Source organism: Exophiala oligosperma, assembly GCF_000835515.1.
Source record: "Exophiala oligosperma strain CBS 72588 unplaced genomic scaffold supercont1.5, whole genome shotgun sequence".
Classification (NCBI taxonomy): domain Eukaryota; kingdom Fungi; phylum Ascomycota; class Eurotiomycetes; order Chaetothyriales; family Herpotrichiellaceae; genus Exophiala; species Exophiala oligosperma.
The window spans coordinates 542,959-566,282 of record NW_015622822.1 but is presented as its reverse complement, the minus strand read 5'-3'; the positions used below and the strand labels follow the sequence as shown (position 1 = coordinate 566,282).

The 23,324-nt window shown below is 50.9% G+C and overlaps 9 protein-coding genes across 10 annotated transcripts; 4 read left to right on the top strand and 5 right to left on the bottom strand.

Annotated features, from left to right (window-relative positions):
* The first annotated feature begins 156 nt into the window (after positions 1-156).
* Positions 157-1,303, top strand: PV06_05588 (uncharacterized protein). Its single transcript, XM_016406609.1, has 3 exons — positions 157-190; positions 282-655; positions 794-1,303. Exons 2-3 carry the CDS (start codon positions 574-576, stop codon positions 1,144-1,146), a joined length of 435 nt encoding a protein of 144 aa, XP_016262213.1. The 5' UTR covers positions 157-190; positions 282-573; the 3' UTR covers positions 1,147-1,303.
* Positions 1,295-4,630, bottom strand: PV06_05587 (uncharacterized protein). The gene is made up of 2 exons (XM_016406608.1): positions 1,671-4,630; positions 1,295-1,610 (listed from the first exon to the last, which is right to left on the bottom strand). The coding sequence occupies exons 1-2, from the start codon at positions 4,404-4,406 to the stop codon at positions 1,521-1,523; spliced, it is 2,826 nt and encodes a 941-aa protein (XP_016262212.1). The 5' UTR covers positions 4,407-4,630; the 3' UTR covers positions 1,295-1,520.
* Positions 4,631-4,851: 221 nt separating this feature from the next.
* On the bottom strand, positions 4,852-6,166 carry PV06_05586 (uncharacterized protein; the record flags this gene model as incomplete). Its single annotated transcript, XM_016406607.1, has 2 exons — positions 4,852-5,948; positions 5,995-6,166. The coding sequence occupies 2 exons, from the start codon at positions 6,164-6,166 to the stop codon at positions 4,852-4,854; spliced, it is 1,269 nt and encodes a 422-aa protein (XP_016262211.1).
* A 601-nt stretch (positions 6,167-6,767) lies between these two features.
* On the bottom strand, positions 6,768-9,096 carry PV06_05585 (uncharacterized protein). The gene is made up of 2 exons (XM_016406606.1): positions 8,606-9,096; positions 6,768-8,555 (listed from the first exon to the last, which is right to left on the bottom strand). Exons 1-2 carry the CDS (start codon positions 8,881-8,883, stop codon positions 6,908-6,910), a joined length of 1,926 nt encoding a protein of 641 aa, XP_016262210.1. The 5' UTR covers positions 8,884-9,096; the 3' UTR covers positions 6,768-6,907.
* Positions 9,097-9,461: 365 nt separating this feature from the next.
* PV06_05584 (6-phosphofructokinase subunit alpha) lies at positions 9,462-12,617 on the top strand. Its single transcript, XM_016406605.1, has one exon. The coding sequence runs from the start codon at positions 9,765-9,767 to the stop codon at positions 12,144-12,146; it is 2,382 nt and encodes a 793-aa protein (XP_016262209.1). The 5' UTR covers positions 9,462-9,764; the 3' UTR covers positions 12,147-12,617.
* Positions 12,340-13,956, bottom strand: PV06_05583 (uncharacterized protein). The gene has a single exon (XM_016406604.1). It carries the CDS (start codon positions 13,183-13,185, stop codon positions 12,712-12,714), a length of 474 nt encoding a protein of 157 aa, XP_016262208.1. The 5' UTR covers positions 13,186-13,956; the 3' UTR covers positions 12,340-12,711.
* PV06_05582 lies at positions 13,063-15,873 on the top strand. Of its 2 annotated transcripts, XM_016406602.1 has the most exons (4): positions 13,063-13,876; positions 13,954-14,377; positions 14,428-14,665; positions 14,722-15,873. In XM_016406602.1, exons 1-4 carry the CDS (start codon positions 13,612-13,614, stop codon positions 15,550-15,552), a joined length of 1,758 nt encoding a protein of 585 aa, XP_016262206.1. In that variant the 5' UTR covers positions 13,063-13,611; the 3' UTR covers positions 15,553-15,873. The 2 variants fall into 2 exon arrangements, with proteins under 2 accessions (XP_016262206.1, XP_016262207.1); XM_016406603.1 differs by having other exon boundaries at positions 13,063-14,377.
* Positions 15,874-17,008: 1,135 nt separating this feature from the next.
* PV06_05581 (uncharacterized protein) lies at positions 17,009-19,574 on the top strand. Its single transcript, XM_016406601.1, has 3 exons — positions 17,009-17,971; positions 18,022-18,422; positions 18,477-19,574. The coding sequence occupies exons 1-3, from the start codon at positions 17,442-17,444 to the stop codon at positions 18,869-18,871; spliced, it is 1,326 nt and encodes a 441-aa protein (XP_016262205.1). The 5' UTR covers positions 17,009-17,441; the 3' UTR covers positions 18,872-19,574.
* On the bottom strand, positions 19,440-22,959 carry PV06_05580 (uncharacterized protein). The gene has a single exon (XM_016406600.1). The coding sequence runs from the start codon at positions 22,732-22,734 to the stop codon at positions 19,669-19,671; it is 3,066 nt and encodes a 1,021-aa protein (XP_016262204.1). The 5' UTR covers positions 22,735-22,959; the 3' UTR covers positions 19,440-19,668.
* Positions 22,960-23,324: the final 365 nt, after the last annotated feature.

Sequence of the window (23,324 nt, the reverse complement as noted above, 5' to 3'; positions counted from 1 at the left end):
GACCGACTCATCACAGGATCCGTACTTTGTTCCCGTACGAGATGATGATGATGATGATCATTCATCCCCTTACTCCTTACTCCTTTTCAGCTCATGCAGGGGGAGACCAGAAAGAGAAACAAAACCAACAAAATATATGCAGCCACCCGTGGTTTATTTTTTTTGGTCCTGGTCGTCGCGCGTACGAATGGTGTGTGTGTCTCTCTCTCCCTCCGCGGCACGACATGCGGGATGATAAGACTGACTGGCACTGGCCTTAACGGAGTAATTTACCATTAAAGGGAAACATACATTCGGAATCCTTTTCTTGTCCCACTACAGAGAATTGGTACTACTTTATCGCAGAACCCGAATTACTTGTATGACCTTCTATCGGTGTCCGGTTTTTGTTCTCGTTTTTGTTCTCGTATCTTTCCTTCAGATTACCTTGGATTTAGACCGAAACAAGACCTTCTATTCAAAGTGTCAACAAACACCAAACATACCACAATCACTCGCCACAGATACCTATACACCTAACAAGTACGCATACACCCACACATACTACGTACCTACCCACCCACCAGGCCCAAAATGAGACCAGCGGCTGTTCTATGCGGCACGGATCCTTCTCACACCAAGCACTTGAGTGAACACCTTGCTCATAAAATAGAAGGTAAAGAGTTTCCCTTTTATCACTACACACGATAGACTTCCTCTTTCTCACTCTCACACCCTCATTCCCTCTTCCTGACCCCCCCAACATCAAAAGCAACAGCCTAATCTCAACCCCTCTCTTACCAAAAAAAAACAGTCGTCCATGTCTGTTCCAACACCCAAGCCGCCCTCACAGAGATCCCGGCTTTGTTGAGCGGAGAAAAGGTCATCCCTTCGAGCGGTCAAGGAGCCAACGCTACTGGTGATACACCACGCACCGACGTCTCTCTCGTCGTCATCGGCCGTTTCGAACCGGCAGACTCCCAAGCCATCACCGAGGTCATCGAACAGGTCAAACCCCTGGCCGTCTTGATCGCCGACCCCACCAAAAAGTCGCCGGGTCAACAGGGTCCCCCGACCATCGAGATGATCCAGGCCAGGATCCTGGAGAGCATCGGCGCCGCCGAGAGTGCTGACGGGACCTTGGTACCTGGGGTCTATAGGTTCTAGATTGTCCCGGTATGGAACCAAAGTGCTAAAGTGCTTAAACGGGCACGGAGTGGCATGCTATGCCAAATGCTATATGCTCTGCTAGAGATGACGAGAAAGCATTAATGCACCTTGCAGGAAGTTACCAGAAGGATAAAGAAAAAGGGCCGAAAGAGGCAATTGAATAACATTATGATTTTACATCGAAAAGAAGTTTGTGATATTTTCGTCAGAAGCCCAGGAGTGGGATATATAATCTCTGACGGCGACCTGGGTTGTGATGTGCGTAAATCCCGATCAACTCATGCCTCTCCTACAACTTGTAGAATCTTCGTCAACATGGTCTCATGCCGTTTGTCACGGGTCCCGACCAGAGGATCTTTGATACGGCCATTTCATGGACCTCGAGCAAGGCGTTCCTGCATCATTGCCAACAATATGCCTGGCACAGTTTCTTGGGTGGCGCGAATTGTTAGGCGGAACATCTGTCATCCTAGTTAGTAAACCATGTCCATCTCGATCGATCATGAACTCCGAAAACATACCTTCTGTTGGTGGTTCGGTTCCAAGCGTAACAAACATCCCGTCTTGCCCTTCTCGAGCTGTAGAACTGCGCAGCCCACAATATTCTTCGGATTCGGATCGACATTGTCCAGAATTCTCCATCGGAACCCCAGCACAGTTTCGCGAGTGAACTTATCACTCATCTCAGTTGCTGGCGTCCGAAGACCAAATGTGCTCTGTGCTTCCAACGCTCCTGCGCCAATCTGTCGCCACCGCTTGAAAAAGTCCTCGGCTGAAAGTTCGGATGGATCCATAAACCGATGAGCCAGAATGGGCAGTTTGAGTGTGTACCCCTGTAATGCTCCGGCAAGATATGATATCCGGATCGTGGGCGATTCCGAGAATGGTGCAATGGATGTACATACTATCGTCTGTTGCACTTGGGAGTCTGCGCCGACATTGGAGTCAGGAAGACTCTTCGTGTCGATCTTCAACGCCGGTGCAGATTTGTTGTCCAGTGTCGTGGTAAAAGATCCTATAGCAAAGGATGCTTTGTTGGTGTAGTACAGCTTTACCACTCCCAGGTGACCACGATATTCAGCTCGCATACCAATCTGAATCTGCGGATCTTCATAGAGGACACCTTCATTGGCAAAGTACATCTGTTCGTACCCAATCTCCCAATCAGGGGAGAGATGAGCAGCATCGGCTAGATTCGTAACTGGAGCATCGTCTGTGTGTCCGTTCATGTCAAGACCTTCGAGATCTTTTGATGCGGTGCCTGTTCCGTTCGTAACATTTCTCTCGCCTGTGCCGTTGGCGTTGGATTTTGCTCCTCCATTCACGATGGTTGTAAAGGTTCGTTTGAGCCCTGTTTGTTGGGCGAGCAGCACCTCCTGCTTATCAGCGTTGGCATCCTTTCCACCCACGAGCCACGTCCTTCGCTCGCTGATTCCAACACTCTTCTTGTGCAGCCTTTGAAGCAAGATTGATGCTCTTTCGGAGAATGGTGGCATTTCATCACAGATCGTCCTCAGAAGATCGTCGGTGGGCATCGTTGCAATCGCCAAGTACTCGCAAGCTCTTTGCTGTAATTCTGAATCCGGAGAATGGCTGTAAAATTGGAACATCTGAAGCAGCTGTGGTTTAATCTCGGGAAAGAGGTTGACAAATTTGACAAAAGTTGAGAGTAATAGTGCTCTCGTCGCATCAGGAGCCGAAATCATCTTGTTCTGCAGGACCATCAGCTGCTCAATCGGACTGCAGCCTTTGTTGTCTGCAATCAAATGCCCAAATTCCCCGAGGATGTACCCGGCAATCTTGACCAGAGTATCGTGGCAGTTTTCAGTTCGCAAATATTCAAAAATGTGTTGTGCTGCATAAGGCTGCAGCTCCTCATTGTTGGTGACTATTTGCACCACTCTCTGCCACACCTCGTCGCTGACATGATCACCGGCCATTGCCAACAGTCGGAGAGATATATCGATGTACCACTGTGCATCGGTCGCGTACTTTTCTGTCAAGATGGCAATCTTCAACGTCATTTCCTCCCGTATAGAAAAGTCTGCAGATTGCAGGTACTTCAAGAGTTCGTTCACGATAGGCTGCGCATTCGTTGTGTCGCACATGCTATAAAGCAAATCCAGCCCCTTCCTCCTGACACTAATATCACGATCCCTCAAAGACCCAATAATGATGTTTTGATGCCTTTTGATGGGGTCAAGAGTGTCAGATCTTGCGGCGAAGTGAGTCATAGCATCCAGTCCCAAATACCGTACGTTTGTTTCTCGTGACTGGATAAAACGGCCCAGCTTGGAGGAAATCTGTATCATCAACTGATGTTCGGTATCGAGATGGATGAGGAGGTTAATAGCCTCGAATAGAACCGCATTCTGCGCATTGTTCTGTTGGACGTTCTTGGGAGCTTCTGTGGCTGCGGCCATAACAGCTTGCAGAGATTCTCGAATGATATCTCGAACGTGGGAGTCTTCTGAGGGAGGATAGTATTGCAACAGCTTCAAGAACTTTACTTGAATCCACGGGCAAGGCACCTTGTAATAAAGGTAATCTGGCGAAATGTCGCCGTCAACGACAATCTTCCGTAACCTCTGGGCGGCCTTGATATAACTTCCTTTGTATGCTTCAGGGTGGTCCTGGATCAACGCCATTATCAGAGAGGTCACAGACAGCACCACTCCCATGTCCGGATCATCCATCAAGGATATTATCCTTTCTGCCCATTCCGCCTGAAGAATGCCTGGATATTTCCGGTAAAGCCGAAGCAGGGTCAATGCAGCCTTCTTCTTCACAAAAGACTTGGAGGTAGGAGAAATCAAAAGTCGGTGGACATCCGCAGCCAGGGCTTCTCCCATTTCTCTGCCTCCGACATTGGCAACGGCATGTAATGCCAGACAGTTGTTGAGTTCATTGTGATCCAACAAGTCTTTCCGTATACTATTGACCACCAGGTGCAATAATTCATGTTGCTCGTGAAGGAAGAGAGTGACTGCTAGGTAGCCAATCTGCTTCTCGGAGTACTTGGTAGCGGAAATGAGGTTGACAGCCTCGAGGTGTCCGAAGTCGACATTGTACCCTTGAATATAGATGTAAAGCAGCTTGCACACATACTTCTTTTTTTGGTATCCATCCAACTTCTCGCTCTTGAATTTCTGTCTGATGTTGGCCAATTCCTTGTTGATGCGCTTTTCCTCCAGTTCTCGGGCTCTGGCATTTCGGAGGTCGGCTATGAACTGAACAAGGCCTCGCATGGACGACATCTTGAGCGAGGATGCAAATGGACCATCTGCACGCGAGGCAGGACGTGTCCGGACGGGTCGGTGGTGGGCTGAGGAGGGCCGTTAGGACGTTGGTCACTGACGCATTCTCCGAAAGGGTTTGGAGCCCATCACTGTCGGATCTAGAAGAAGAGAAAGTGACAATGAGAGGACATGGAGATGATGACGGCTGTAAGGTCTCGTATCGACTGGGGGCCACGAACAAGTTGGGTTGTTGGTGGCAGTTGCAGTTGGCCGGTCTCCTGAACACGCTCAGGGCCATTTGATTTCTCGGATATAAGTTTTCCAGCTCCGAGAACAGCACGTGTCCTGCATTCACATATCCACATGGCTCTCTGAATAGTCACTCCGTATTCCGTTCTCCGTAAATATCTACAAAGCAATAGAATTCGATGATCATTTCAATGTCATTATTGTCTGTTCCCATTTACGATACCTTCGCTTGCAATGCTATCATCTCATCCAATAACGACACCGTCTCCGCAGGACTGGCGATCCAGGCACAACAACAAGCACTACGTGCTTTGAAATCATTTCCTCCTCCGCTCAAGAACTGGTCGCCTACGTGCAGTGTCCGAGATGGCAGGATGCCTCCAAACCATTTCTGGCATGCTTGAACCCCCAATGATTTGTCTCCGATGTCACAAAAGACATCCGCTCCGCCATTGAACACCGTAAATGGAATGCTGGCGTGCGGAGCTGGTTCGCCAGTACTGGATGCACTTATCGTAGACTCGACTACTTGCTGCACCACCAAGACAGTTTCTTCCAGTTGTTCTCGGGTGAGCTTTTGAGACTGATCTGCGGCGTAGATCCCGACCGCCTTTTCTTTTCGGAGGACCTTGGCTTGTAGGTGTAGGGTTCGAATGCACGAATGGAAGGCGGCTTCCGCTACGTCCAAGAGTGACTGCATAGAAGTCTCGGACCAATCCCTCATGGCGTCAATCACCCATTCTCGTCGATGTACATATCGTAGACAATGCTCTGCCTTCTCGTCGAATACCAAAAGAAAATTCGATTCTCCACCCATTATGATGAGGTTAGATTTTTGCTTAGGTGTCAGTGTGGTAGACTGTTTCACGGCCACCAGCAGCCCAGACAAGCGATCGAAATAACGTTCTGGTTGAGTGTATCCTGCTGCCGTGACGATCCCGATGCGGACATCATGGGCGAGGAAATGCAGCAGTCGATAAATGACGGGGTTAGCTTCTGGTGAGTGGAGAGATGCGCCATCCTCGTACAGCGTTACATCACCATCGAATGTCAGCAACTCCAAGCCAGGAGAAAGCTTCACATTGAGTGAGCGGTATAGCTTGGGCCGCATCATAGCCATGATTTGTGCGGTATTGAGGATGAGCCTGATGTCGTTGAATGAGGGGGCCACAAACCGCCGAGAAGAGATGGCTCGTATCGAGTCCTGGTGATAAAATGCATCTTCCAGCGCGAGTGGTGTGAAGAATGCTGAGATGGTCGGTACTAACATATTGAGCTTAGATTTGGTGTTCGGGGAAGCCTGATGGTTGACTGAACCCGGTTAGCATCACGTAGTCGTCGGCAATGCAAGCCTTACTCTCATCAATGATTAGATCTTCAACATCTCGAAAGATCTCCGCATATCTCTGACGTGCTGATCTCGCCATGGTGTCGAGGCTTTGGGTTTTGGCATCGTCATAGTCAACGGCTGGCTGTGAGTTGAGCACGAAGGGGACAGCCAGGAGACCCTTTGTGGTGATATTAGTCATACATGAACGGCAAATTCTTTCTGTGAAGCCGCATTGGCTGGGAAAGCTGATCCTCACCTTGATCCATTCGATCTATTCAACGTTAGTTTTGGTCAACTTACTTCACGAGGTTGCTCACTTACGAATTGATCTCGCCGATGAGTCTATATCCGCAAGCAGTTAGCAATGAAATTTCATGTGCAATCTCCGGTTCTGGACTCGCCTTTAAAGCATCTATCGTCAATTAGCAAGGGATTTATGGACTGGGTGGTCAACGACATGCACTCAACACGATACCTGGTAGTCATCTCGAAAGCTGCACTACGGTGAGAAAGGGATCAATTATGTCAGAGATAGTATAGGAGGCGAGGGATGCCCACGAAGTCGACAATCAAGACAGATGCCACGTAGCACCAGAGTTATTTTGTATCACAAAGGGAGGAGCATCTCAATGTCGGTCGTTACATATGCGGAGGTGCCTGTCGCCGCTTTTGAAGTCTATCGACGCCAAGAATCCATGACATTCAGTCTTCCTGCTTTGGGCAACCGGAATGAGATGAACGGGTGCCCAAAGAGACAATTCTTATAGGAAGACTCATTAGAGAACAAGGAAGATGTATTACTACGTGGTAGATAGTGAATCTAGCTCGATAGACTACCAGCCGCAGGTGCACCATCGACGCCAGTACCGAAGCTGGGACCGCCACCTACTCCAATCAAGTGGGAATTCTGCCGCATAGATTCAAATGGTAGGGTTTCCTTTTAAGAGCTGGTATCCAAAATCTTGGTGACAACTTCGTTGAATGTGGTCACTGGGTTAACTGCGCCATTGACACCTCCAGCGCTGAAGCAGCCGTCAGAAGTCCATGACCAAATCTCATGTTTGGAGGTTCCCCTCTCCAAACTCCTTGTCTGGACAACAATCAGTCCAGGTCGTACTGACGCGACGATCTTTCTGACCGGATCTCCTGCAACGCAGAGAGTCAGTTCTCCGTTATGAGGCAGAGACACCTCCCACTTCTTTGCGTTGTCTTTTCTTGCATCATTCGACAAACCGTCGGAGATTCGCTTGGTTAAGCTCTCAATGTGTGAAACAAGACCCAGTGTAAACATCTGGTACACAGCCTGGACCGCAGCCTCTCTCGTCTCAGGATGCGCAAGTGGCACCGTGACAAATCCAAAGTCTAGACCGGAAATCTCATACCGAGATCCAAAGAGAGGCGGACCCAGGAACGTAGCGAGACCTATTTCGAAAGCCTTGTTCTGTGTCAGTCCAATCTTGAAACGACTCTTGGCTGGAATCATAATCTCCGAAAGGAATGTGGAGGGTGCTTCGATATTCAATGCCTCGAACGCCTTGGTGGTGGATTTTTCAATGTCGAGCGTCACTTGTAGTCCAGCCTTCGCAAAAGGACGAACAATCTCTTTACAATCGGTCCAGAAAGCAATGGCTTCGGCGCGGTGACGCAGGTGTGCTAGAATCGGTCGGATGAGTGCATATTCTGGTGAATGTCGGGGTTTGAGTGTCAAGGGGGCAGCTTTGCGCGATCTCTTCGCAAGATTTTGTTCGTGCGCAGCATTCAAGAGCAACCTGAGAGATACAGCCACGAATTCGGCGATGAGGTTGTCTTCGGTGTTTGTGGATATAACGGCGTCCAAATCTTCTCCGAAGACCAAGGAAAGTTGGTATTTGGTCCCGACGGCGACATCGACCGCTTGGGCGCGGATGTGAACGCCTTGATTTGCTACGGTGCGTGCTTCGCGACATATTTCGTAGAATAGCTCCTCTTCGAATAACGAGTCGCGCATCTGCATGATTTGTTGTGTGATGTCGTCTTCGTCTTCGGCTGATCGGTTGCTCGTCTTCTGGGGTTTGAACAGGTAAAAGCCGGTTTTGACGGTGTCTCGAACGATATACACGCCCAATGCCTTCTGACTGCGCTGAGCGGACCGTTGATCTAGTGTCACACTTCCATCGTTTAGTTGGCGGAGAAAAGCGAAACCACGATCACGAAACTGTGGTGCAGAGTGGGAAACCCCAAAATGGACACCGATGGCTTTGCGGTCGTGCGGTAGTCGTGATACCATCCATCCTTGGTTGGTGAGTTTAGTGACTTGCGCCCAATACTCGGCTTCACGTTCCGCTCCTTTCTGAAGGCGAGTTGATGCGGAAGACAGTTTTTCCGAAGCAGAACGAAAGCTTTCGGCTCTCCAGCCTTGAGATGCCGAGGTGAGCTGTCGTTGTGCCGTGCTGGATAATGGCTTTCTTGGTAGAACTCTGCCAGCTAATGTGCCCACGGGGACTGAGTCCTTGAGGGCCGGTGACATTGAGCCTTGTGCTGGAATCCATTGTTTTGAGATGAGGAGAGAGACAAAATCCAAAGCGCACAAAATTTCATTTTGAGCATAGCTGCTGAAGATTAGGTGGGCTTTGAGATCGATGTCAACTTCCAAACTCACCTTAGGCGTTCGATCATTTCTTCCCGTCGCTTCCACAGTCGTTCTTGTCTCTTCTGTTGAGGTTCGTCATCATCGATTTGCGTATCGTCTTCATGGCTGGCCTTTTTGTCGCTATCGAGAGGAGCCTTGCCCAGGCCTTCAGCCAGGAGAGATCGTTCAGTCACATGACGAAAGTGTCCTTTTTGAACAACAACGCGTTGGATTTGAGATTGGAGATCTTCTGAACTTTCATGTTGTTGTGAAGGGATGAGTAAGTTGATGGTATCCAATCGAGCCATGCCGGGTACACCAATGGATTTTTGTTATTCTCTAGTTGTACGCATGATGTGAAAAAGTTCAAGAAATCAAACCGTTCTAGCCAGTAGCGTCTTGCAGAGTCGACACCTTTTATGAGTCGAGTATCTGCTTTTCAGTGGCAGCTTTTGGAAAGGCTGTCCTAATTGGTGATTTGAGATGCAATGTGTTGTTGGAAGAGCAAAAGCAACAAGCAGATATGTCGTTGGGTTACCCGGCTCGCTTGCCTATTTCTCGCCATAAGTACTGACCAACCTAGAGAACCCATAAACAGCAAGATTGCCGAGACCATACTGCGCACCTAACGTGAAGTCACCAAAAACCCGCCGAGCTTTTCGATAAGCTGCACTCCGTAGTAACGGGCTAGACTTTTAACTGGATATGCCCGGGCACCCACCCCTCACTTAGCCCTTTACAGGGATTGTTGGGGCTGATCAAAACAGCCTAAGGGCCCGGACGCCGAAGCTCTCTGGCCTCTCACAGCTGTCCATCGCTCCCTGTGGCTCCATGACGTGGGCGTCTTTTTGCTCGGCTCAGTTGTACAGGGCAGGATAGCATCAACCACCACCACCACCAACACCACATTTTTCGCCAAAATCAAGATCAGTCCCAGATCAACCTATCGCACCGCTTCCTCAGTTTATCTTTAACTAACTGCTGTTTTCCTTCTTCTTCTCAGGCCACGGGAGAAGCGTTTCTTTGGCCCGGGAATCTCTTCTCTTCACCTTTCTTTTCCTGTACCACCCACCTTATTAAATCCCTTCCGACACCTATCGAGACCTTATCCTCACCGCACCTACGCCAGCACCACCACCCCTCCTTTTTCTCTGCCTCTACCTACTACCAGTGACCTCTCCTCTGCAAAATGGCCGAAGCAGGTATGGCTCCTGTGAGGAGGCGCCGCATTGGCGTCATGACCAGTGGAGGTGACTCTCCCGGCATGAATGGTGCTGTCCGCGCAGTTGTTCGAATGTCGATCCACATGGGCTGTGAGGCATACGCAATCTACGAGGGCTATGAAGGGCTAGTACAAGGTGGAGATCTGATCAAAGAAATGAAATGGGAAGATGTCAGAGGATGGCTGTCTCGAGGTGGTACACTCATTGGCACAGCAAGATGTATGCCCTTCAAGGAAAGATGGGGAAGACTGAAAGCTGCCAAAAACATGATCCTACGAGGGATAGATGCTCTGATCATCTGCGGCGGAGACGGTAGCTTGACCGGTGCAGATCTCTTCAGATCCGAATGGCCGGGTCTGATCAAAGAGCTGGTCGACACCAAAGAACTCACTCAAGAACAAATTGAGCCATTCAAGCATCTGAACATTGTCGGATTGGTTGGATCTATTGACAATGACATGTCTGGCACCGATGCCACCATTGGATGCTACTCCTCCCTCGAACGAATCTGTTCCGCCGTCGACGACGTCTTCGACACCGCAGCTTCTCACCAACGAGGCTTCGTGATTGAGGTCATGGGTCGACATTGTGGCTGGTTGGCCCTGATGGCTTCGATAGCTACTGGTGCTGATTTTGTCTTCATCCCTGAGAAGCCGCCACGAGTGGGTTGGGAAGATCAGATGTGCGACATCATCAAGAAGCATAGGTCGAGAGGCAAGAGGCGGTCAATTGTCATAATCGCCGAGGGCGCACATGACGAAAATCTGAAGAAGATTACAGCCAATCATGTCAAAGATCTCTTGTCGAACAAGCTGAACCTGGACACCCGTGTTACTGTCCTGGGGCATACACAGCGAGGCGGGCAGGCCTGCTTCTACGACCGATGGCTGTCCACCCTGCAGGGTGTGGAGGCTGTGAACGCGGTTTTGGAAGCAACCCCAGAAACCCCCACCCCTGTCATCACTATACGAGAGAACAAGATTGAAAGATCAAATCTTATGGAAGCCGTGGCCTTGACGAAATCAGTCACCGCTGCCATTGAGGCAAGAGACTTCGACAAGGCCATGCAATTGCGGGATGTCGAATTCAAAGAATACTATCAGAGTTACATGATCACCACTTCTACAGATCATCCCAAATTGCGTCTGCCCGAGGAGAAGAGGCTGCGAGTTGCCATCGTTCACGTCGGTGCTCCTGCCGGCGGTATGAACCCAGCCACCCGAGCAGCTGTGGCTTACTGCCTGACCAGAGGCCATACACCAATCGCCATTCACAACGGCTTCACTGGGTTGCAACGTCACCATGCTGACAAGCCATTGGGATCTGTGCGAGAGTGCAAGTGGATTGACGTCGATCCCTGGGTGAACGAGGGTGGTTCAGAAATCGGCACGAACCGAGGTCTCCCCAGTGCTGACATTAAAACTACAGCCGAGTGCTTCGAAAAATACAAGTTCGACGCCATGCTTCTGATTGGCGGATTCGAGGCTTTCACCGCGGCAAGTGAGCTGAGAAAGGCTCGGAATGAATACCCATCGTTTAAGATCCCGTTGGTTGTTCTGCCTGCCACAGTGTCGAACAATGTCCCGGGAACAGAGTACTCCTTGGGCAGCGATACCTGCTTGAACACACTCATCAACTTCTGCGACGCCATCCGACAGTCGGCGTCATCATCGCGGCGAAGAGTGTTTGTCATCGAGACCCAGGGCGGCCGATCGGGCTATCTAGCGACCATGGCTGGTCTCTCGGTGGGTGCATTGGCTGTCTACATTCCAGAAGAGGGCATCAACATCCACATGATTGCGCGGGATATCGAGTTTCTTCGGGAAAACTTTGCCAACGACCAAGGCGCCTCCCGAGCGGGCAAGATCATCCTCCGCAACGAAAAGGCCAGCCAGACGTACACGACCCAAATTATCGCGGACATGATCAAGGAAGAGGCAAAGGGGCGGTTCGAATCCCGAGCGGCGGTGCCTGGACACTACCAACAGGGTGGCAAACCTTCGCCCATGGATCGGATAAGGGCGCTCCGGATGGCGATCAAGTGTATGCAGCACGTTGAAGACAGGTTCACCGGCCGATCCAAGGCGACGATCGCAGACGATCCGTTGTCCGTGACGGTGATTGGCATTCAAGGCTCGGAGGTCGTCTTCACGCCCCTGGGCGGAGAGATGGGACTCGAGGCCAACGGTACCGACTGGGTCGATCGTAGACCCAAGAACGAGTTTTGGATGCCGATGAAGGACACGGTGGACATTCTGAGTGGCCGGCCCAGGTTGGGCGATTGCTGCGACGAATGTGGGAAGCCGCTGTCGGGACATGTCCTCAGAACCGTCCCTTCCAAGGACTGATGTCCAGACCGAATCCGCAGGTTGCGTATTTCCTACCTGGATAAGTGTAGTGGGATCAAGGCGTCGAAAGGGTGGCGAGGCGAGGGAGCCTTGGGTTTTCGAAAAAGTGTAACGGTGTTGGGACTGGAGGGCTTGGTATTGAAATGGCATGGGATGATTTCAAGACCTGCACGAAATACTTGCAAGTACTAGGCTCAAGAAGTTTGATTATATTACGAGGGCTATGAGAGATAGATTATCAATTCATCACAATCATCAGACTGCAGACCATTTGACCAAGTCCAAAGCGGCTCCGCGGATAGATCAAAGGGAATGTTGTTAGAGGAGCCATGTGTGTTGTGTAATCTTCTGATGTTTCCCTACCAGTTCTGTGATGGATAACATCATCACCTACCTAGTACCTTGTGTCAAGTCAGCATTTCGGCATGCGCTGAGGTTACTCAGTGCTCGTGTCGTATGATTTCCAGTCAGTGAGGCACCCCGTCGGCTACATGGGGACACGAAAGTCAAGGAGAGCCGACCGAGTATGTCGCAACGGCTGGGACAAAACCTCAATTCAAAGTTGTCACCTTGCAATCTCGAGCTTACAGTACTTCAGCGGCGCAATATGACGCCACCAGATCATTGAATCCTGGACGATCAATGTTCCCACCAACAACCCTCGCAACACATGTTGCAAAAGTATCGAGGTTGGGCTCGAGGCGTGAGAGCGAGTAAAGGCTCTCTGATAAGCACATCTGCAGTAGCAACCTCCTACCGCCGAACAAAGATGCCGCGTGGGGGGGATTTGCTGACAGTCGTCGAAAAGAACCATGACTTTTGTGTGGGGGCGTTTTTGGAATCTTCCAGGTATCATCGACGTAGGTTCCATGTGGCGAGGTGTTGGTCGCCTTAGTTGCGTTACCCATCTCCCCTTACAAAAACGCCTGATCAAGGAACAGTTCGCGAAGTCGTTCTTGTCATGAATCCAGCTTGTAAGGTTGAGGAGAATGGGATCATCATGCTTTGCTTCAGAACCTGACATATTCCATGTGACCATCACCTGTATTTGATGTTTCACGTCATCTCAAATTCTTGAGGGTGTGAAAGTCGCCGACGAGGCTAGATTTCCGGTGTGGTCGATCTCGAGTTCCGGCACATCCGTGGTGGGCCCGCCACCGTCCGCTGGCTATCACCGGCACATTATTCGTCTGTTTCCTTGCTGACAAGGCTTCATTGTAGTATGTGCGAGCGCTTGCTTTTTCGAGCGTTGATGGGTGGCACGCGAGGCGGATTGTATCATGATGGACGGTAATCTTTCGGAGCTGGACCTGCTTCTTAAAGTGGTCGTATTTCCTGTCGTTGCTCTTTTGCTAGTTGGCCTTTGAGAGTCTCTGCACTCGGAACTGCGAAGCAGCCCCTTGGATCAAATATCGGCATCCTTCGCCGTCTGCCTATAGTCTTCCCACCAGACCAGACCAACACAATGGACGTTGACTTGGAGAAAGAGCAAGGTCCGTCACCAGGCGCTAGATCGAGCCAGGAATATGGACAAATCGTCACAAGAAAACAGGGGTCAGTCTGGGTCAGATTCATCGACGGGTTTCGTCAAAATCCGAATGCCCGAGTTTCGGAGCAACTCGTCGACGCGGATGGCAAGCCGCTTCCAGACCAGCCTGCAGCTCAACCAGCGCTGGCCATGAAGTTGAAGCAGCGACATCTGCAGATGATCGCTATTGGAGGCTCCATTGGTAAGCTCAAGCCGGGTTGGGTGCCGTGAGGACTGTGAAGTGCACAAAACATGGCTAATCCTTTGATAAACCAATAGGCACCGGTCTCTTCATCGGCTCCGGCTCTGCATTGTCAACGGGTGGACCTGCAGCCCTGGTCATCTCATATTGTACGCTTGGTATCATGCTGTTTTGTACCGTACACGCGTTGGGAGAAATGGCAGTCATATTCCCCGTTGCTGGCTCGTTCTCTGCCTATTCTAGCCGATTCCTGGACCCTGCATGGGGATTCGCCATGGGCTGGAATTATGCGATGCAATGGCTCGTGACCTTGCCAATTGAGATCATGGCCGCTTCAATGACTCTGAATTACTGGAGTGGAGCTCGTGATGTCAACCCGTCGGCATGGGTTTCGATATTCTTCGTGGTCATTATTGCCATCAATTTCTTCGGGGTGCGAGGATATGGTGAAGCGGAATTCGTGTTTTCTATTGTCAAGGTCATTGCCGTCTTGGGGTTCATGTATGCCAATGTCCGGATGTGTGGTGTTGACCAAGCTAATCACATCCCAGAATCTTTGCTCTTGTCGTCGATGTCGGTGGTGGGCCAACGGGACATTACTTTGGCGCCAAAACCTGGGACAACCCGGGGGCTTTTGCCAATGGTTTCAAAGGCGTGGGCTCTGTGTTTGTGACGTCCGCATTCTCGTTTGCCGGCACCGAGTTGGTTGGTCTCGCGGCCGCCGAGGCGGCGAACCCAAGGATAGCGCTTCCAACAGCCATCAAACAAGTCTTTTGGCGTGTAGTTCTGGTAAGGTGTCACCCCAGTGGTTGAAGTACAGGACACGCTGACAAGGTCATCCTCAGTTTTATATCGTATCACTTACCTTTGTGGGCCTGTTGGTGCCGTGGGACGACCCGAGGCTACTCAACAGTGGCAGCACTTCCAACACCTGGACCTCACCTTTTGTACTCGCCATCAAGAATGCTGGTGTTGGCGGGCTTCCGTCTGTTTTCAACGCCGTCATTCTGATCGCCGTCCTCAGTGTCGGTAATGCGTCCGTGTACGGAGCCAGTCGTACCCTAGCAGCACTAGCCGATAACGGTCAAGCACCCAAGATTCTCGGATATATCGACCGACAGGGGCGTCCCCTAGTGGCCATCATAGTGTCATCATCGTTGGGGGCGCTTTGCTACATTGTCAATTTGAAACCTTCGCAGCGTCAAGAAGCATGGAATTGGATGTTCGCGGTGTCTGGACTGGCGTCGATCTTCACCTGGGGATCCATCTGCCTCTGCCACATTCGTTTCCGACAGGCTTGGAAATATCACGGTCATAGTGTGGACGAGTTACCGTTCAAGTCACAAGCTGGCGTCATAGGTTCCTGGCTGGGCTTTATCATCAATTGTTTGGTCCTTGTGGCGCAGTTCTGGACGGGCTTTGCGCCAGTAGGATTCCGTGAGATGAGTGCTTCCGACCGGACCAAGAGTTTCTTTGAAGGTTATTTGGCTGCTCCGGTGGTGATTGTGTTCTACCTTGGCTTCAAGATATGGAAGAAGACATCGATCAAGCGCACTGCGAGCATTGACGTTGTCAGTGGTCGGCGCGAAATTGACCTGGAGCAGATCTTGGCCGATGAACGTGCTCTACATGCAACGTGGCCATGGTGGAAGAAGACTTGGCATTTCTTCTGCTAGTGCAGGAACCGTTTTAGTGAGGGTTTGGATCGATGCTCGATAGATAAGGGGTAGACTATAGCTCGTTCTGGAGATCGAGTCCATCAAATCTGAGGCTTTTATTGGGATCTGGTCCGGAAGACTCGATAGCCGGAGGAGGAGACAGAAGATGGAGGTGGAGGTCCTAGGTTTAGTCGCTCGGCGTAAATGGTACATGGCAGGGATTGTCTGAATGGTGAAACAGGCAGAGGATGAGAAAGGGATAAGAAATCCTAGAGTACTGTAGTGTAGAGTAGTGTAGCGCAGAGTTCTGGCTCAGCAGCCTCAATTGGGTCCAAATGATGCATGCGTGGCTCGCGTGTCCCAGATCAGACAGCGTGTGGTGCACGTGATTCTTTAGTCTCTACGTGATTTCCGAGTAATGGGATTGTACAGTACTGAGTATGTATGCGTACGTGTAGGATGAGAGGTCAAGTCTACTGTAGGCACAGAGTGCTAAGGCGTCGCAGGGATGCGCAAGCTCTGCAGGGATTTTAGGCTCGTACTGTATGTAGGGATTACTCCGTGATGGAGACGCTATTCGGTTCGATTCAGTTCAAACGCGCGTTCCCAGAAATGTGATGAGGCTCTCTTCTTGGCTCAGGGCTTTGCTTCGCGTCAGTGCCACCATACTGGAGGTAAGCACCAAAAGCGACGGAGCTGCCAAGCCAGTGTCCCGCTGTTATTGGTACTCGTACGAGGTACCCGTATCCTGGTTGAAGCTTTGGGGGGGAAGAAGAGGGAGGAGAAGAGCCGGGGTGGAACGGAGCTTCTGGTGACAAGCCCATTCTTTTTCTTCCTCTTTCCTGCTGCTGCTATCGCTACTCTTCCGAAGGTCATCCCCCGGTCGTGCAGTATTCCTAGATACCTGAAAGTATTACATACTCCGTGTCCGTACAATAATAATGCAATGAACTACTAACTGCGGCTTAGGGACTCGAGCGGAAAATAAAAAAGAATGGGGCTTCGCCTACTGGGCGATCTGGGCCTGATGATTGGGTGGCAAGAAGGCCAAGTAAAGAATTGCGTCGCCCAAATCACCAAGGGACGCGCGGCGTTGACAGCTAAAGAAAGGGCCATGCAGCTGCCCCCCGTCGTCGTCAGCAGCAGCATTCGTGGTGGCCAGTAATACTGTGACGAGTCCTTTGAGGTCACTAGGCGTACCTAGGCACTTGGCCAGCCCGGTGTAGGTATACGAGCCTCCCCTACAGTAGGCCTCCTACACCCAAACAACGCCCAAACCTCACCTACTCTCTCCTGTGGTTGTGCTCCCACCGCGCCTACAGTACCCCGTGCCTGGGTATCTCAAGGGACCGAGTATCCCCCTGCGAATAACGAGTTATACCTAAATAGTTACTCATCATTTTCTCTCCCCATATTCGTATTCTCTGCGCCCACGCAATCTGCCAGTCCACGTACGCTCTCGCTCACCGGCGCCAATCCCTGGACCCTCTCACAATTCGCATTCGCACTCGTCCTCGTCCTCCATCCTCGTCCTTGTCGTCGTCGCCTTCTACTACCATCCGACACCACCTCACCACTCTCGTTACTGCTACCTAGACTTGGACTATACAATCCGACCGACGCCTACTTTATATCTTTTTAATCCCGTGGTCGAGTCCTCCCTCATTGTCACAAACCCTGCATCTGTTTCAAGGCCCAATTGTGGCGAGGCAAACTCCAAAGTCGGCTGTGCTCCACTGCTGCGCCAATCACCCTCTCCCACCCCAAGAGTCGACCAACTTCTACCTCGACGACGACGGAGGACGACTCTTCGTCTTGTTACTCGTCTCTCGATCGCTTTCGCAGGACATACACCCCTTCATACTTCAGCGAGCCTTCAATCGTAAGCCGAGGAGCGTCGGGTAGTCATGGCGGACGACAACCGACCGCGCATTCTGGATGACGAGTTCGACTTCAGTGCCGCCGACCTGACCAAACAATTCGAGCAATTACTACGAACAAGAAGATTGAATGAACTCGAAGAACAAGCACGAACACCTCGATCTGCATCGCCTTCACTGGGCCATCGAACGTCACAACAACCCTTGAACACATCGCAAATTCCACAGTCTCCAAACTCGATCCAGTCTTCGAGATCGCAGCAACAACAACATCCTCCCACATACACCTCTTTTCGCAGCCATCCTATAGTTCCATGCCCTCCTCAAGATGCCGCCTCTCTCAAGTTCCGAAATCTCTTAATCACCTTGTCTATGACTCCGACCAAATACGAGAATCCGGGTCTTCTCGACGATGCTTTGACTCACGTGCCCATCGACAGAATCTACGCCGAAGCCGAAGAGGAACACAACATCATGAGAGTCATGGCAGAATCCAAGAATGATGGTAGTAAGCCAGAATGGGGATACCAAGACTGTGTCATCAAATCACTGCTGAGGTATGTTTTACCGTCGAGTCATTTGCCGATGGGTGCTAACTTTCCACCAGGTGGTTCAAGAGATCCTTCTTCACCTGGGTCAACAACCCTCCTTGCTCCAGATGTCATGGGGCGAGCCTTGCCCAAGGACAAACGCCGCCCACACCAGACGAGGTCGCTCGGGGAGCCACCAGGGTCGAGCTATACCAATGTACAAACCAGGGCTGTATGGCCTTTGAAAGATTTCCTCGATATACAGACGTGTGGACCTTGCTGGAGACCCGCAGAGGACGTGCTGGAGAGTTTGCCAACTGCTTCAGCATGCTGTGTCGGGCCGCAGGTGCAAGAGTCAGGTGGGTCTGGAATAGTGAAGACCACGTATGGACCGAGGTATACAGCGAACACCAACGACGATGGGTTCATGTAGACCCTTGCGAAGAGCTCTGGGACACCCCCAGAGTCTATACCGAGGGTGAGTTCTTCCAACAATCCTAAAGTTCGACGAGTGGTACTAACCTAATGCCAGGCTGGAATCGAAAGATTGCCTACTGCATCGCCTTCTCCAAGGACGGCGCAACTGATGTCACTCGACGCTATGTCCGCAACTCTCGATATAATCTTCCTCGAACCCGGTGTACGGAAGAAGTTTTGCTGTGGATCATGCACGAGATCCGCAAAATCCGAAGAGACAGTCTGGACAAGTCCGTCCGCACGCAGTTGATGCGAGATGACGAAAGAGAAGAGCGGGAACTCAGAAGCTACGTCGCGAGCTCTCTAGCCAACGATATGATACATTCCATTCCTGGAGCAGTCAACCAACAACGAAGCGACGAGGTCAAGACCCCCGCTGGCGCACCCCAGGAAGCTGCCGTCCAGTGGTCGAGTCATTCACAAATGGATCACTCCGGTCATCGTCGATAATCTCCTTGAATCTACGCTGTACCTACGACAATCTTTTTCACGTTTTGTACGATCATGTCGTGACGTTTCCTTGGACGATACCAATTTCACCTCTTGGCAACGACATATTTTCCTTGGATCCATTAACTCTCCTACTACTACTATACATGCATATATAAGGCGCATCAGCGTGGTGACTCGGCATTTGTTTGTCCTTTTTAAAAAACCAATCCCAGAATCCCAAACCCACACCACCGCATCATCTCCTATGTTGGGAAAGAACAGGGCCACGATTTGCGTGTCGTCCCTTGGAGTTTCATGTTGGGAAACTTTTGATAATCCGGCAGCCAACAGAATGAGGCCTGTCACAAAGGTTGGCTTTCACACTTCTACCGGCGTCTTGGTATATGGCATTTTGACGAAGTTGATGTGTTTTATTTGGGTGTTTTGTCATGTCAATTGACCATCGGAGAGCACGGGCGTTTGATTCCCCCTCTATCTTCTCTATCTTGGATGAGTTATATATATTCTTGCTTATTTGCAAAGGGATGAGGAGGGGTTTGTGGAAATGGCCATGAATGTGGATTGTGTCATAGATCCAGAGAAAAGAGACCGGGAGTCACAAGTATTGAGTAAACTACCTTAAAATGCCTCCCACAAGTACAATACGACTTGTGTGTGTTTCAGAAATACTCCGTACGAAGGACTTCATGATCCAATCTTGTAATACACTCATTTGACACCGCTGTGCTGTGCAAAGTTTCTTGCTGTGAAGTTTGCAAGGAAACAACTGATCTACCTAGGGGTTCATTCCCTGTTCAAGTCTCCCAATCTTGGCCCGTGTCGATCCTCCCGTATGGACTTTTGCCGATCATATCATAAACGTCCCTTTCGACGACGACGATCTCGAGGTTCTGATCATGACCCTGATTTTGGTTTTGTTCCGTCGTCTGTTGCTCGACCACCCCATTGACGTTTCCGTCGGCACCATCGGACACGCCGTTTGTCGTCGACACCGGCTTCGTCTCTGGCTCCGGCTCCGGCTCTGGTGCGGACGACACTACGGGCGTCGTGGTGGTAGTGATACTGGTAGGCCCAATGACCCCGACGCCCAAAATATCGCCGTACTCGTACGTCTTCCAGTGTAGTGGTCGAGGTTTGTGCATCGTCTTCGTTGTCAGTGTCTTTTCACTCGCATCTCCATCTCCCTCTTGATCTCCATCTGTGCCATTCAGTCGCCGCTCATCACCGTTCCCTTCCTTTCCACGACGCATCGTCGCGAGAGCGTCATCACCGTCCTCGTCCGTGTCCACGTCCACATCGTCGTCCCCATCAAGGTTCGGGTCAAGGTCCATGTCAATCACATCAACGCCGTCGTGGTCCGCAGCTGGACCCGTGTACTTGAGCATGGCCCTGCCAATCCCACTTGCCCTTTGCCGCGCCGACAGGGCCCTTCCGGCACCAGTGTTGCGCTTCCGCTTCTTTTGAGCACCGCCACCGTTGCCGAAAATCTCCAACAGGCCCGCGCGCGGTCGTTTGCCATCCGGATGCGGATGCGGCGAGGCAGGATCGAGCACATTATACCTCCCCAAAGTGCCGATCTTCTCAGCCCTGGCCCCCTTGTCCTGAGGCAGGTCCTGGGACACGTCGAGCATGAACATCCAATTGGAACCATAGAGCCACAGTCGTTCGCCTTTGTTGACGCGGTCGGTGCAATCCCAGAAACACCCAATCACGGGAGGGTTGAGAGACTTGAACGCTTGTGGGAGGAATCGTGATGGATTGCGTCGAGACCAGTCGCTGAGTCTACAGCTCATCACGTCAAATTCTACCAGTTGGTGCCTCGCAGTGACGGCGAAGAGCATTTCGTTCGAAGTAGGCAGCCTGTGAGCGACAGGGTGAGCCGTATGACGTGTCGCGTGAAGGCCGCGATTACCGTCGGTCGACACAGAGAGAGACGAACGAGATGATGGCCTGAATGTGAGAGCTAGGATAGAAGAGTCGAGTTTTGGTAGCTGGGAACCGGACGGGGTGCGAATCCACTTTTGGGCGTGAACGACCGGAGAGTCGTCTTCATCATCGTCACCCGATGAGTCCGAAGATGAGTCTGATGAACTGTCCGACTTGTCGTCCTCGACGTAGAATAGGTCTTCATGACCTTCAAGCACCCACGTGTCGATGGCACCCGAGACGTCCGATACCGCTAGGACGCGGCTATCCCCAGACATCGCGACGTGATTGATGGATTGTGTATAGCCGCCCAATGCAGAATGTGCTGACTTCCGTGGTGCCCGGTAGAGCTTGACAGTCTTCGGGTGGATAGTGGGTTTTCCTGTAGAGTCGTCTGCTGAGACGACTTTGTTGAGTGCGACTGTGTTGTCCTTGCGGATGGTAAAGATCCATTTCCCATCAGGACTAAATCCGACCCTCCTGGCTCCCAACCGGACAAGAGCTGGGGGTAAATCGATCGGTCTTGTGCGCACACATGGTCTACCTCCTGAAAAAGTCTGCCGTAGTTGGAACAGCTTGACACTGTTTATCGTGGCTGCAATGATGAAATGACCATCCGCAGAAAGTTGTGCATCTTGAAGGTTTTCGTCGCCTTGTACAATCATTGTTGCCAAAATCTCGTATGACGAGCCTGTGGTATCATCAAAGTCGACCTTCTCAGACGGATTGCCCTGCGCGCGTACTCGGTAAACCACAATCTCACGATTCCACCACGAGATGAACAATCTTGCACTCGGCGAAGCTGAAATCAGAGGTCTCTGAGGTAGTGGTGAAAGTTTGCGATGTGACTCCGTCTGCAATTTTCTGATAGGGACCACAACAGGTTTACAGTCCATCCCGCCGGATATCAGGATACTCAAGTCCTTGCTCTCGAATGTTGTAGCACATTTCACATCGTGGCGATGGTATCTTTGGTGAGAGATCTCGGCCCATCTTGTCTTCTTGCCACCTGTGGGAGAAGCGACTGGCCTATAGCTGACAGTCCTTCTGTCTACGCCAAAGGAAAATATCACATTCCCGTCCACATTCGTAGCCAAATCAACAATGTCATGCGTGTGAGACTTCAGCCTCTGGACCAGAGAGAAGTTCTTCGCATCCCAGATCTTCAGTTCACCGGTTGAATCGCCAGATAAAATTGTGCCGTCCGGGAGACACTTGACCGCCCAAACAACTGTATGCTCGCCATCGACCGGCTTCCCTAAACTCATATGACGAATGGCCGTCCGGGTACGCACATCAATAATACGAATGGTACTGTCTTCGTATCCAGCGACCACAGTGTTACGATCTCGCCATGTGATGCTCACAACTCTTGGCTTCTTGACTGGAGGCGTCAGCAGCGGCCTCAGGTAGCGAAGGTCATCCTCTTCTGTAGAGAACAGAATGATTGTGCCATTTGCGCAGCCTGCCGCTATTAATTGTGAATGCGTACTGCCCTCCAAGCCTTTGGTCTTTTCAGGGTTTTCGATTTGAGGTTGAACGGCAAAACACCAAATGTCTCCGAAATTTCCTTCTGTTTGTTTTCTAGGCGACCCTGTGGCTATGTCCCATTCTGTTATTGTGTTCGATCCGGAAGAACTGAATAGACGCAGAGGTCCACGTGAATATTTTGGAGGATTGACCTCATCTTCTACAACCAGATCCTGCGTCCATGCAAGCTGCTCGATTGCTTCGTCCTTCGATCCTTTGAAAATTACTTCCTGCACCCAACGGCCATTCTGAGGGTTGAAAATCTCAATGTCTCCATTGCCGCGACCAAGGGCCAAGCGTAGGTCGGAGGGGGTCTTGTCTGTTGTATTGGAAGGATGTGAGAAGGCGAGGGCATGAATGGGGTCCGCAGGATATTGGACAAATCTGCATCGGTGGATATCCATTGTGTTAGAAGCGACAGAGGGTCTTGGAGTAGCTCATAGTATTACAGACATTCACGAAGAACTGTAATGTCCATTGTGTGGATTGTGCAGCGCATGGAATCTGTAAAGCGAGTTTCTATGAGACTTTCGTTTGCGCAGGAAAAAAAAGTTCGTGAACAATCGGCGAGAAGAATCGCCGAGGTCCGTTATCGATAAGGCCACAAAGACCTGAACGATACTCCGTATACACACCATTGACCTACAGAACGATTACCATCACACACTTCTCAAGTTTATACTACTCTTTACTCGCTCTAGAAGTCGAAAGCTCCAAATTTTTCTCGGTACGGGTCTTGTGCGTATCCCGCGAGATGCAGAGGATGAATCTTGCTGGAAGACCAGACAATGCCACGACCCTCGCAATGGATTCGTCCTTCTTACGATACTGTATGTGCATGCATCACCACGCAGCCTTGCAGAGTCCGGGTCAGTATCATTATCTCGATGCTTGTTCAATGCCTTCTAGCATCAAATCAGTACCCTCGTCGCCAGCAAAAGCACAGCCTCTCGAAACCTGAAGTTCATTTCATTGGGCTATAGAAATGCCTCGA

What these genes read in the sequence shown, in the direction of transcription:
- PV06_05580 (XM_016406600.1), bottom strand. Translation starts at nt 22,734, where the DNA reads ATGGATATCCACCGATGCAGATTTGTCCAATATCCTGCGGACCCCATT.
- PV06_05588 (XM_016406609.1), top strand. Translation starts at nt 574, where the DNA reads ATGAGACCAGCGGCTGTTCTATGCGGCACGGATCCTTCTCACACCAAG. An exon ending in CCTTGCTCATAAAATAGAAG is followed by an intron (nt 656 to 793) that starts GTAAAGAGTTTC and finishes AAAAAAAAACAG; the next exon opens with TCGTCCATGTCTGTTCCAAC.
- PV06_05583 (XM_016406604.1), bottom strand. Translation starts at nt 13,185, where the DNA reads ATGGTCACATGGAATATGTCAGGTTCTGAAGCAAAGCATGATGATCCC.
- PV06_05581 (XM_016406601.1), top strand. Translation starts at nt 17,442, where the DNA reads ATGGCGGACGACAACCGACCGCGCATTCTGGATGACGAGTTCGACTTC. An exon ending in GTCATCAAATCACTGCTGAG is followed by an intron (nt 17,972 to 18,021) that starts GTATGTTTTACC and finishes ACTTTCCACCAG; the next exon opens with GTGGTTCAAGAGATCCTTCT. An exon ending in CCCCAGAGTCTATACCGAGG is followed by an intron (nt 18,423 to 18,476) that starts GTGAGTTCTTCC and finishes ACCTAATGCCAG; the next exon opens with GCTGGAATCGAAAGATTGCC.
- PV06_05585 (XM_016406606.1), bottom strand. Translation starts at nt 8,883, where the DNA reads ATGGCTCGATTGGATACCATCAACTTACTCATCCCTTCACAACAACAT. An exon ending in GAAATGATCGAACGCCTAAG is followed by an intron (nt 8,556 to 8,605) that starts GTGAGTTTGGAA and finishes AATCTTCAGCAG; the next exon opens with CTATGCTCAAAATGAAATTT.
- PV06_05582 (XM_016406602.1), top strand. Translation starts at nt 13,612, where the DNA reads ATGGACGTTGACTTGGAGAAAGAGCAAGGTCCGTCACCAGGCGCTAGA. An exon ending in CGCTATTGGAGGCTCCATTG is followed by an intron (nt 13,877 to 13,953) that starts GTAAGCTCAAGC and finishes ATAAACCAATAG; the next exon opens with GCACCGGTCTCTTCATCGGC. An exon ending in TCTTTTGGCGTGTAGTTCTG is followed by an intron (nt 14,666 to 14,721) that starts GTAAGGTGTCAC and finishes GGTCATCCTCAG; the next exon opens with TTTTATATCGTATCACTTAC.
- PV06_05587 (XM_016406608.1), bottom strand. Translation starts at nt 4,406, where the DNA reads ATGTCGTCCATGCGAGGCCTTGTTCAGTTCATAGCCGACCTCCGAAAT. An exon ending in AACCGAACCACCAACAGAAG is followed by an intron (nt 1,611 to 1,670) that starts GTATGTTTTCGG and finishes CTAGGATGACAG; the next exon opens with ATGTTCCGCCTAACAATTCG.
- PV06_05584 (XM_016406605.1), top strand. Translation starts at nt 9,765, where the DNA reads ATGGCCGAAGCAGGTATGGCTCCTGTGAGGAGGCGCCGCATTGGCGTC.